The following is an 11666-nucleotide window of genomic DNA, read 5'->3' on the forward strand; positions in this document are numbered from 1 at the left end:
GGGGAGGAGTGGTCCAACAGCCCGCTGGATTACACTACGCCCCACGACAGCGACGCAGGGGACCTCCATCATAGTGATGTCGAGCTCCTAAGCGTCCTGACCAAGGCGGTTGATGAGCTCGGTTTGGAGTGGGCGCCTCCTGCCGAGCCGGCCAGAAGTCATCTGGACGAGTGGTACCTCCAGTCGGTTCGCGGCCGAAAGGAAACCCAATGGAGGCCTGGCCCCTTTTTCCCGGAGTTGCACGACGAAATAGCTAAGTCGTGGAACGCGCCGCTCACCGGTCGAGTGCACAATCCGGGATCCTCCCTCCTGTCATCTGTGACCGAGCCGCGGCGAACTGGAGAGCGAGAAACAACGCGTCTCTCCCCTCTAAACCTTGCCGCGCCACTGCAAACTTTGCCGGCAAGGCTTTCTCCGCGGCAGGACAGGCAGCTTCAGCACTGCACGTCATGGCGATACTCCAGGTGTATCAGGCCAAACTTCTCAAGTCTCTGGACGAGGGTGGCCCAGACCCTGAAGTCTTCAAAGAGCTCCGACGCGCCACGGATCTGGCCCTCAGAGCGATGAAAGTTACAGCTCGTGCGATTGGCCGCTACATGGGGAATCTTGTAGTGCTGGATCGTCACCTGTGGCTTACCCTGACTGAGTTGAAAGACTCAGAGAAGACGGCCCTTCTGGACGCACCTGTGAATCCATCAGGTCTCTTTGGAGCTGCGGTGGAGACGTTCACAGAAACAGTCTAAGGCCATTAGCCACTTCCTGCCAAAGCGCGCTGGCGCGAACCCTCCTGCGCGTTCCTGCTCCTCCTCAGCACAGCACGCGGGAAAACCGCACGCCTCTTCTGCTGCTGTTTGGCGCGAACATGAGCCGGCGGTGAGGCCGAGACAACCGTGGCCGTCAGAGCTCCAAGAGCCAGAGGCCCCGCCCTGACAGAGGCGGTAGGCCACCGGCTCCGGAATCCAACCCGCGTTCCTGACGCGCCAGGGGTATCAGAGTGGATTATGAAATCAATAAAGAACGGTTACACGCTTCAGTTCTTCCGCAGACCGCCCCGTTTCAACGGTGTGTTAATGTCCACTGTACGGGAGCAGAATGCCTCAGTTCTGCGAGAGGAAATACACAACCACCTCGCAAAACGCGCTGTAGAGACAGTGCCCCTAGCAGACCACGAGAGCGGCTTCTACAGTCGCTATTTTCGGTACCAAAGACGGCAGACTCCGCCAAATAGATCGGAGCCAGAACATCTCCTTTTTAGGAATAGAGCTGAATTCGATCAATATACGAGCGCGTCTTCCGGAAGAGCACACACAAAAACTGATCAGCTCTCTCGCAGTCTTCAGGTTAGGGAACTCTCCCCCGCTGAAATGCTTTCAGAGGGCGCTCGGCCAGATGGCTGCCGCCTCAACAGTGTGCAAATTAGGACTCCTACATATGCGACCGCTTCAGCTCTGGCTGAAAAGTCGCGTGCCACAGGGCGCATGGCACGCGGGCACCTGGCGCGTACGAGTAACGCGCGACTGCTTGAAAGTGCTGGCCCCTTGGCACGATATGACACTGTATCACCGGGGTGTTCACACATCAGACCGGGAGATTGGTTTATCTCCGTGGATTTAAAGGATGCTTATTTCCACATTCAGGTAGCCCCCCGCCACAGGCGCTTCCTGAGATTTGCATTTGAGGGGATAGCGTATCAATATGCGGTCCTACCCTTCGGTCTATCCCTGGCCCCTCGTACGTTTACGAAGTGCATGGATGCTGCTCTCTCTCCTCTGAAGCAGAGCGGAATGCGCATCCTGAACTATCTCGACGATTGGCTAGTCTTAGCCCAATCAGAGAGCGCGCTGCTCAGCGACAAGCTCAGACTTCTCGCTCATGTTCAGAGCTTAGGGATGACTGTGAATATGCAAAAGAGCATGCTGGTACCGAGCCAGAACATCTCCTTTTTAGGAATAGAGCTGAATTCGATCAATATACGAGCGCGTCTTCCGGAAGAGCACACACAAAAACTGATCAGCTCTCTCGCAGTCTTCAGGTTAGGGAACTCTCCCCCGCTGAAATGCTTTCAGAGGGCGCTCGGCCAGATGGCTGCCGCCTCAACAGTGTGCAAATTAGGACTCCTACATATGCGACCGCTTCAGCTCTGGCTGAAAAGTCGCGTGCCACAGAGCGCATGGCGCGCGGGCACCTGGCGCGTATGAGTAATGCGCGACTGCTTGAAAGCGCTGGCCCCTTGGCACGATATGACACTGTATCACCGGGGTGTTCCTATTGGCCAAGTGACCAGGAGAAAAACTGTTACGACAGATGCATCGAGCACGGGTTGGGGAGCCGTATGCGACGGCAGACCAGCCTTCGGGACGTGGTCAGAAACGGAGAAGTTGTGGCACATAAACTGTCTGGAGCTCCATGTTATACACCTAGCGCTCGAGTGCTTTCTTCCGGACATTCTCCACCGTCACGTTCTCATCAGGACGGACAGCATGACAGTGGTAGCGTTTATAAATCACCAAGGGGGTGTGAGCTCGCGGCTGCTGCTGCGTCCCCGGACACCTGAATCACGGTGCAGACTTACTGTCGAGGGGCGGGGTGATCCACGGAGAGTGGAGATTACACCCTTTGACAGTCAATATGATTTGGAGTGTATTTGGCAGGGCGGAGGTGGATCTCTTCGCATCAGCGGAGAACACTCACTGCCCGCTGTTTTATTCACTGACACGGTCTCCCCTGGGAGTGGATGCACTAGCTCACAGCTGGCCGAAAGTACGCAAGTATGCCTTTCCTCCAGTGAAACTTCTGTCTTGCGTGCTTTGCAAAATCGGAGAGGAAAGGGAATCTGAAATGGCCCAATCAGCCGTGGTTCCCAGAACTAGTGGAGATGCTGGTCGGTCGTATGCCATCCACATTGAAAATGTATGTGGCCGCTATAACAGCCTTTCACGGGCCGGGGCGGAGCCGCTTAATACACTCTTGCTGTGCCCTGTACGTGCGGTGCGCATTTATATCGAGCGCGCTAGACAGTTCAGCTCTCGGAGCAGCTATGAGACGTTGAAATGATGGCTATTGCTTGCTGGGATGTGTTTACTCACATCAAATGTACTACCTGATAATCCTACTCTCATCGCAGCATCAGCGCCTACTGCAGGTGCAAGCTGAGCAGGCAGACCCGATGGCGCAGGAGGAACCAATGGCATGGGAGGAGGAATCTGTAATGAAGCGGGGGCTACTGGAACAGGAGGACCTGGTGCGTCTCTGGCAACTCTCAATTCGAGCTCCCGCAACTTGATCTGCTTATCCGCGTCAATTTCCAGACGGCGGATTTCAAGCTGCAGCTCCAGCTCAGCCTGACGCTCAGCTATCCTCGCACGCTCCTCCATCTGGACCTTTGCCAGAAGTAACTTGAGACGCGCTTCTCTTCCAGACCCAGACAGGGCAGGAGAAAGAGGATCGAAGGGCGGCAATACAGCTTTGGCTTTGGACTCCTCCACCTCAGCCGTTTCGCTCGCGTCCTCCTCACCAAACACAAGAGGATGGGCATCAGCCCTGAGCGAATCTTGCTCCACTCCGTCAACCAACGCCAGCACACCAAGCTCCTCTAGTCCCTTCACCACGACGCGCTTAATCTCCCTCTTCAGCTGCTGCCTATTAACCTTAATTTGGAAATGCTCAGCAACACGAATAAAATCATCCTTTCTACACTTATTCAGTTGCTCGATCGTCGGACTACTAACAAAACTATTCAAATCAAAATCAGCCATTCTAATTGCTTCATTAAACAATAAGCAAGCTCAAAGTCAACCGCCGTTCAATTTTCTTTTTTGTTTTTTTCAACAATCACCTGCTCCACGATCACATGGTTACCCCAGTAACAGTGTATCTCACCATTTTCATCCCCTAAGTTATTAAATACTCATAAATGAGTATCCCACCGCTGCCACTAATAAATGTTACGTGTTTAATATTTGTGGGGATGTTTCGTAACATTTAAGTGAGACACAACTGGCACTGGGGCAAACCATGAAAGGAAATGACCAGGAAACAGGCAATCACGTTCAATACGAACCATTTATTGGTGAGAGGTGCAGATTAGCAATCACTAAAAATAAATAACTTATAGGATAAATTATGGGAAAAAGGAGAAAACTGAGTAATGCCAAAACAAAGAAATAATCAAAAGCAAAACAACCCCGATAACTGAACCTCAACCCAACTAATCTAACTATCAAACAGAAAATGTAGAAATAAAACCGCAAACTTCAGCGTATCCGACGCCCAACATAAACTACCCTAATTAATAACATAAATACATAGGTGGCAGTCACTCCCTAACTAGAACTAAGAAGAAAATGAGCTAAATTTAAAGAGGTCATATGATGCTATTTTAAAGATCATTATTTTGTGTATTTGGTGTAACAGAATATGTTGACATGCTTTAACCCTTTGACGCGTACGATCACACTGGTGTGATCAGTCTTGGCTGGTCCCTGAAGCGTATGATCACAGCGGTGTGATTAGAACTTTCAGTGCGTCACGTCATCAACCGCTGAATTTAAATCCGCTTTCGCTGATTCAGAAGCGCCAGATTGTCATAGCAAAGTCGGAATTGACTCTTTTTTTTTTTGTTTGTTTATTTAGAAGTAGCGTTTGTGCACAGCCAGCCTTGTACTCTTCTAGGTTAAAAAAAATGTCATCCATAAAATGCCTTGCACAAATTCGAACATCTGGGTTGTGCTGTTCTGTTGTAAATAAATCTTAACCAATGATTCCTAATTGCATCTGCTTCCGGAAGGCCAAATAAAATGCTTTTGCTTTCGCACTGAAACACATCATCTCCCTGACATGGCTGCATCAACACTACTGAGCTCCTGAAACCACGCCTTCTTTCTTTGCGTGCACATTTGGGCGGCATTATGCTAATCTTCCCACATAGTGAGGTAGATATGTGGGGGCGTGTTAGAACGAGCCGTTTTAGGTAGGTGTGGCTGACTCTTAACTTTTATAAAGAATATCTCTTTGGATTTGAGACTTTAGTCTTTGCAACTTTACAGATCTTCTTTATGCACCAAGAGCTTGTAACACTCCAAAGAGAAAGGAAAACTTGAAATCGCATCATATGACCCCTTTAAATAATTAAATAATTGTTAAACTTACAATGTTTTTATTAAACTGTGATCATGTTAAAGATAAATTCAGTCAGATAAATATTTTATGACATGACACACATTTCTGGTGCTTGTCTTAAAAAGCATAGTTAATACATTACACAATTACATTAGACTACTTTTAGCCTTACAGGAGCTGGTTCATTGCCTATGTTAAATCATCTGAAGCGGTTTCTCAGTCAGTAAAACAAACAAGTACACAGAGACCAAACGGTGCTGGATGAAGTGGACAAGCAACTACAAAGGACTGAAACAAAACACTACATTTTGAAAGTTAACTTTAAAAAATTCAGCTACTGCTTTGCTGAGTCCTCTCACGCCGAAACGGTCGTTGCGTCCAACTGCTGTTTTTTAGCTGTTGCGTGACAAAAATGACGCCGCTGTATCACATATAGCCTCAACCCTGCTTGCGTCATGCCCATGTCCTTAGATAATCCCTTGTTGATCCATGCACCGTAGTGATGGGAAGTTCGGATCATTTTACCGACTCGGACCTTTGAGTCTCGTTCAGCAAAATGACCGCCTTCAGAACGCATGAACCAGGAAGCAGGATTTTTCATTCGTTTCAAAAGAATTCCTCTCCAAACTAACTTCAGCGGTAAGATCTTTTTTTTTTTTAACATGTTGTGACTGTACTTGATTATAGTTCATACAGTAAATGTTCTGTATAAATATCATGACAAAGGTTCGGCTTATACAATCTCAATGCTTTATATGAGGAAAATAAATTAAATAAATGAAAATGTAAGTACTCGTAATAGCCTAAGTAATACTAAATTGAGTACAACTTAAACAAAGTAGACTGATTATTTGGCTTGTTTCAAGTTAAGTCGTTCATTAGCCTATTTATAGCTATTTATTCATTATTACATAAAGTAAATGTATGGTTTTAAAATGTAAGTTGTCCTTATTGTATCAAGTGATATAGAGTAATTGTGATTAATTTATTTATTAACTTGTTATTTTTTACAGTTGTATCAAGCAATATTGACATGGTCTTAAAGTGTTCATCCTGTGTTTTCTATCGAAATGAAATAAGTTAATGGAGAACAATGGAGTTCTTGTTTCTTGGTATTGATCATGTGATTTCTCAGTAAATGAAACAAAGTACACTTGTGGCCTAACAATAACACACCTGAGAGTTAGGTGTTTCCCAGAGTGTTTATAGGTGAAAATGAAACCATTTTGCACCTTTATGTTTGTTTTCAAACATAACTTTCAAACGCATTGTCACGCTCATCCGTAACAACAACGTTTCAGTCAAATATTAATTATAAGTTTTAACTGTGTTCATTACCTGTCTAGCAATGTGTTTATGCTGATGAAAAAATTATTTGTCTTTTCACATCTTTTATCACGTGTCATTATATTTATTGAGTTTGTTCATGCCTTTTATGCCATTTTATGTTTCATGCTTCAGAACTGTGACGTAATTTACAGTAAGGGAGCATAGTGAGCATCGATGCTCCCTGGTTTTTGTGGTGGAATTTTTCAGGGAGCAAACACTACAGTACACTGGAAGGATTTTGCGTTTGAGACAGCCCTTAAAATGGCTGAAACCCTGATCAGTGCATTGAACTATGGGGCTCATTGAGACACCCATTATATCAGCTCCTAAATCAACTGCCTGTTCAACTGTTTCAAGTGGAGACATGCAGTGTGTGAACTGATACTGAAAGAAATCTAATCTTGTTGTCTAGGATCTGAATGATTTATACCAGTGAACCTAAAGACTCCACAGATGATGAGGAAACCAAAAGGGCTTCATATTAATTACCTCAACCATCCTTCATATGTTGATGAACTGAACCTCAGCATACACAGATTTTACTGTGGATTGCTTTTCTTCTTTCTGCACTCGCTGCTCTCAAGTTTGAACCTACAGAGCCTGATGGCATCACAAGGTGGAGAGAAACCAATGTATCTATGACCAACAATCCACTACTTCATCTAACGTGTTGTTGAAACCATAACGGAGCTTATGAAGTCTGGCGAAGAAACGTTTGACTCTGCTTTAAAAAAAAACCTTTCTTGCACTTTATGTGAACATGATCAGTTTAGGGATCATGTTATTCATTGCTGCTACTTTGAACTTCAAACAGTGTTTCAGTGCGTGTGCTCGTGCTGAATATGAGATACATGGAGAATGCTGCCCCATGTGTGCACCAGGTACAGTATACATTGTTTAGCAGCAGTGTAGTGTGACCCAAAGAAACATTTTTTTTTTTTATTGTAATATTTAATTCTTCCATGAAGTGTCCCTTCAATGAGATTTTTAAAAACATTTTTAGGAAACCATGTTTATTGGCATTGTACTGTAGACACAAGCACAACTTGTATTCCATGCCCTGCATCAACTTACATTGATGAACCCAATGGGTTGGATAAATGCTTTCCCTGCTCTGTGTGTGATGCAGGTATGTATTTCAAAATGAAGATTTAAAATACAGAAATTACTTCTAGTACATTTGTTTATATAAGAAAGCATTTTTTTTCACAGGACTAGGTCTAAGAATAAAGAAAACTTGCACACGCTCTGCAGATACTATTTGTGAGCCATTGGAGGGATTCTACTGCACTGAGCGAAAGAAATACAGCTGTAGATTTGCTGTGAAGCACTCTGAATGTTACCCTGGACAATATGTCAAACAAACAGGTGAATATTTTAGGACACAGAGAAACAATGGCCATAGAGTCAACTAGCTTTACTAAAAATATTGACTCAGAAACAAGAACAATACCAGTAATACTTGTAATGATAAACTCCCATTAATACAGTCATTATCTTAATATCCTTACAGGAACAGCATTTACTGATACTGTATGTGGTAACTGCATGGAAGGAACTTACTCTAATGGCTCTTTCACTGCCTGTCGACCACATTCAAAGTGAGTGATTAACATAGATTCACAAGTCTTAAAAGATATTCTAATATGACCAGATATGCTAACAATGTATACATTTATAGTTGTGAGATTAAAGGCCTTAAAGAAATAAAACCAGGAACAATATCGTCTGATGTGGAATGTGGGAAGTCAGTTCCAATTGCTATCATTGTTGGAGTCGTTGTTGGAGTCATTGTTGGTGTTTTGGTGACAGCTGTTGGGATAAAAATCTATTGCAAAGTTAAACAGAAGAGACAGGCGTTTGACAGAAGTAAGACTGTAATTATTACAAAAATATATGTATAAAAATAAAACGTTAAGGTGTTGTGCAAGTGATAATATACTTGTTTTGTGTTTTAGGTATACTTTTTTGCTCAGTACCAATACCAGAGAGTGATGGTCAGTGTGAACCAGTAAGTGAAAAATTAAACTGTGTGCATGATAATATTATATTTGTTTGTATTTTAATTATTATTAGTAGTATTACTATTATTAAACATTTAAGAAAACAAATTAAGATTTTGTGCATTAAAGGGGTCATATCACAAGGATCAAACTTTACATGTTATTATGGGATAAAAGAGTTCAGTTTATCTTGATTTTTGCTGTATGCTTTGCAAACAGACTGTCAACCCACAGATACCATCACAGCCGGCAAAGCATCCTTTATAACATGAGTGCACAAAGCAAAGTAGAGTAATTTGGGAAAATCATGCAAAAATTGTATATAGATATTAGTGATATCATAATACTCTGGTATTGTGCTATGTGTCAAATGTGGATATTGAGTTATTTTTAATGAAATTAACTTTTCACAGACATCACCAGACTCAGTGACCCCTCTTATATTCAACACTATTAGGTAAGAGCGTTCTACTTCTAAAACCTTGCTCTATAGAATAGAACAGTCTCCAAATTTCAGAACAGACTTCTTAGCAGGTATCAAATATGTTTATTTGCTAAGTAAAAGGAAATGAATAAATTCAGTAGTCAATAAAAGAACTTGATTTTGCCTTCTTGCATGCTACCACTATGCTTTGCTGGATTATTTCAGTAAAGGCTTGATACTAATATAATAGGTGCAGATGAGTAATATATATTTTACTGGTTATGCAAGTTGCTTACAAGTTAGAGCACGTTCATTTTTGTTCATCTTGCCCTGGTTGTTATTCCCACTTGGAATGAAGAGCTTTGAACTTTATATGAATGTTTTAACATCTGCCAAATACATAAAAGTAAAATAATTATTCTGGGCTTAAGTCGTCATATCAGTTGTTTGGGTAAATATAAGCCAGCAAAATGTAAACATGCAAATTTGGTGCACCTTTAAAGCAGCACATTAAACAAAATTGTGATTTTATCATTTCAGCCCTTTACATCAATCAGCTGCCTGTTCTGTTTCAAGAGGAGACATGCAATGTGTGACCTGATATCGAAAGAAATTTAATCTTGGTCTTAAGGAATCCAAAAGCTCTACCAAAGAACCTGAAGACTCCATAAACAGCTGATGAGCGAATCTAAAGGGCTTCTTGTTAATTACCGCTTCTATTCTGTGGTGAATGGTAATTGGAAGAGCTGTCAGTCTGAGCGATCAATACAGCACGCTCTCACTGTAAAGCAGGTCTTTATCGTCCTACCCACTATACCCACCCATCATACCTGAGATCCACTTTCCATTGGTTGAACTTAAAAGACGTTGGAACTCAAAGAAAGTTGGAAAACACTGCATCATCATTATAGTGAAGCGATCGGATCCCGTTTGTCTTGCAGCTCTTGCAAAGCAGCATGGAATGCCATGAGGATCACCGCAAGATCTACACATTGTGTTATGTTGTGTTTATTTGAATCGAGAACACCTGCTCTACTTAAATATATGTGATTTGGTTTAGTAATGTTTGTTGAAGTTACAAACCAAAATGCAGCCCAAAAGCAGCATGTGTACTGTTTACATGTACTTGGTATTGTCTACCTGAGACAATGATTCTTGTTGAGACCTTTTTCCTCTTTCAACCAAAACCAATAATGGTGGTTTTAGGTCTAAATTTGCATCCTTATTTTTATCTCATGTATTGGATAATTATGCACTTTAGTTTGAAAGTGGGCACTGATGTCCACCCTATATCACCAAGGTCCACTCACTTTTCAACTTCTGGCATTGCCACTGCTGTGGACTGCTTTTGTAACTTCTTTTTGGACTCCTCGCTCTCAAGTTTGAACATGCAGAGCTTGACAACATCACTAGCTGGGTACTAACAATCCAGGACTAAATGTGTTGAAGAAACCAGAACAGAGTTTATGCACTTCATATGAACATGATCAATTTAGGGATTGCATTATTCATTGCTGCTACTTTGAACTTTAAACTGTTTCAGACTTGTGCTGAATATGAGATAAATGGAGAATGCTGTTCCATATTTCAGGTACAATATACATTGTGTAATATTTGCTTTTGCCTGACAGCTGTATTAGTGACAGCTCAAAGACTTTTTCAACAGTTATTAAGCAAACAAAATGAAGTTTTTCAAATCACAGTTCCAATTTTCAGTGTAGCTTACAGACCAAACATTCTTAACAATACAATTATTATATTTTTATTTTCTTTCCTAAGAAATAAATGTTAAGAATATTTTGTATTCTTAAATCCAAAATAGGCTATTCCTTTCTTTACTCTTGATATTGTTCTTAAAATAAAATCTAATAATTTAAATTCTTCAAAAGAATTTTGAAACTTGTCTTAATTAAGGTAAGATGATATACATTTATTGGGTTATTTCAAATTAATTGTTGTTATTAAGGACTGAAGAAGTCTGGAGACTAAACGTTTGCCTCAGCTTTCAAATAAACCCCCTATTGCATGTTCACTTTAGGGTTATTTATTGCTGCTACTCTGAACTTTAAACTTTGAACAGTGTTTCAGCACTTGTGCTCATGCTCAATATGAGATAGGCCTAAACTTGTGCTCATGCTCAATATGAAATAACAGATAAACTACAGGTGCATCTCAAAAAAAGAATATCATGAAAAAGTAAAACATTTTTGTAACTTATTTCAAAAAGTGAAACTTTCATATATTCTAGATTCATTACATGTACAGTAAAACATTTCAAAAGATTGTATGTTTCAGTTTTGATGATTAGAGCTTACAGCTAATGAAAGTCGAAAATCCAGCATCTCAAAATATTAGAATATTTCCTAAGATCAATAAAAAAAAGGATTTGCAAAACAGAAAAGTTCAAGTTCTTTAAAGTATGTTCATTTATACACCCAATACTTGGTCGGGGCTCCTTTAGCACAAACTCCAGCATCAGTGAGGTGTGGCATGGAAGCGATCAGCCTGTGGCACTGCTGAGGCACTACTGAGCCTTCAGCTCGTCTGTATTGTTGGATCGACTGTTTCTCATCTTTCTCTTGAAAATATCCCACAGATTCCATATGGGGTTCAGGTCAGGCATGTTGGCTGGCCAAGTATTATTATGGTCAGCAAACCACTTGGAAGTGGTTTTGGCACTGTGGGCAGGTGCTAAAGTCCTACTGGAAAAGGAAATCAGCATCTCATTTATCAGCATAAAACTTGTTAGCAGATGGAAGCATAAAGTGCTCCAAAATCTCCTAGTAGATGGC

The 11666-nt window shown here is 42.0% G+C and overlaps 1 protein-coding gene across 4 annotated transcripts; it reads left to right on the top strand.

Annotated features, from left to right (window-relative positions):
- The first annotated feature begins 5683 nt into the window (after positions 1-5683).
- LOC107668044 (tumor necrosis factor receptor superfamily member 5-like) lies at positions 5684-11083 on the top strand. Of its 4 annotated transcripts, none has more exons than XM_016459790.1 (9): positions 5684-5757; positions 6580-7328; positions 7451-7576; positions 7660-7815; positions 7961-8048; positions 8129-8316; positions 8406-8458; positions 8864-8907; positions 9415-11083. In XM_016459790.1, the coding sequence occupies exons 2-9, from the start codon at positions 7208-7210 to the stop codon at positions 9473-9475; spliced, it is 837 nt and encodes a 278-aa protein (XP_016315276.1). In that variant the 5' UTR covers positions 5684-5757; positions 6580-7207; the 3' UTR covers positions 9476-11083. The 4 variants fall into 4 exon arrangements, with proteins under 4 accessions (XP_016315276.1, XP_016315275.1, XP_016315278.1 ...); XM_016459789.1 differs by having other exon boundaries at positions 6860-7328; XM_016459792.1 differs by having other exon boundaries at positions 7262-7328.
- The last annotated feature ends 583 nt before the right edge of the window (positions 11084-11666 follow it).

The sequence above is a fragment of the Sinocyclocheilus anshuiensis genome, unplaced genomic scaffold, assembly GCF_001515605.1.
Source record: "Sinocyclocheilus anshuiensis isolate Anshui unplaced genomic scaffold, SAMN03320099.WGS_v1.1 scaffold1024, whole genome shotgun sequence".
NCBI classification, from domain to species: domain Eukaryota; kingdom Metazoa; phylum Chordata; class Actinopteri; order Cypriniformes; family Cyprinidae; genus Sinocyclocheilus; species Sinocyclocheilus anshuiensis.

Coding starts and splice junctions, on each gene's coding strand:
- LOC107668044 (XM_016459790.1), top strand. CDS start 7,208: ATGATCAGTTTAGGGATCATGTTATTCATTGCTGCTACTTTGAACTTC. Junction 8,049..8,128: donor GCCTGTCGACCACATTCAAA/GTGAGTGATTAA, acceptor ATACATTTATAG/TTGTGAGATTAAAGGCCTTA. Junction 8,908..9,414: donor CTTATATTCAACACTATTAG/GTAAGAGCGTTC, acceptor TTATCATTTCAG/CCCTTTACATCAATCAGCTG.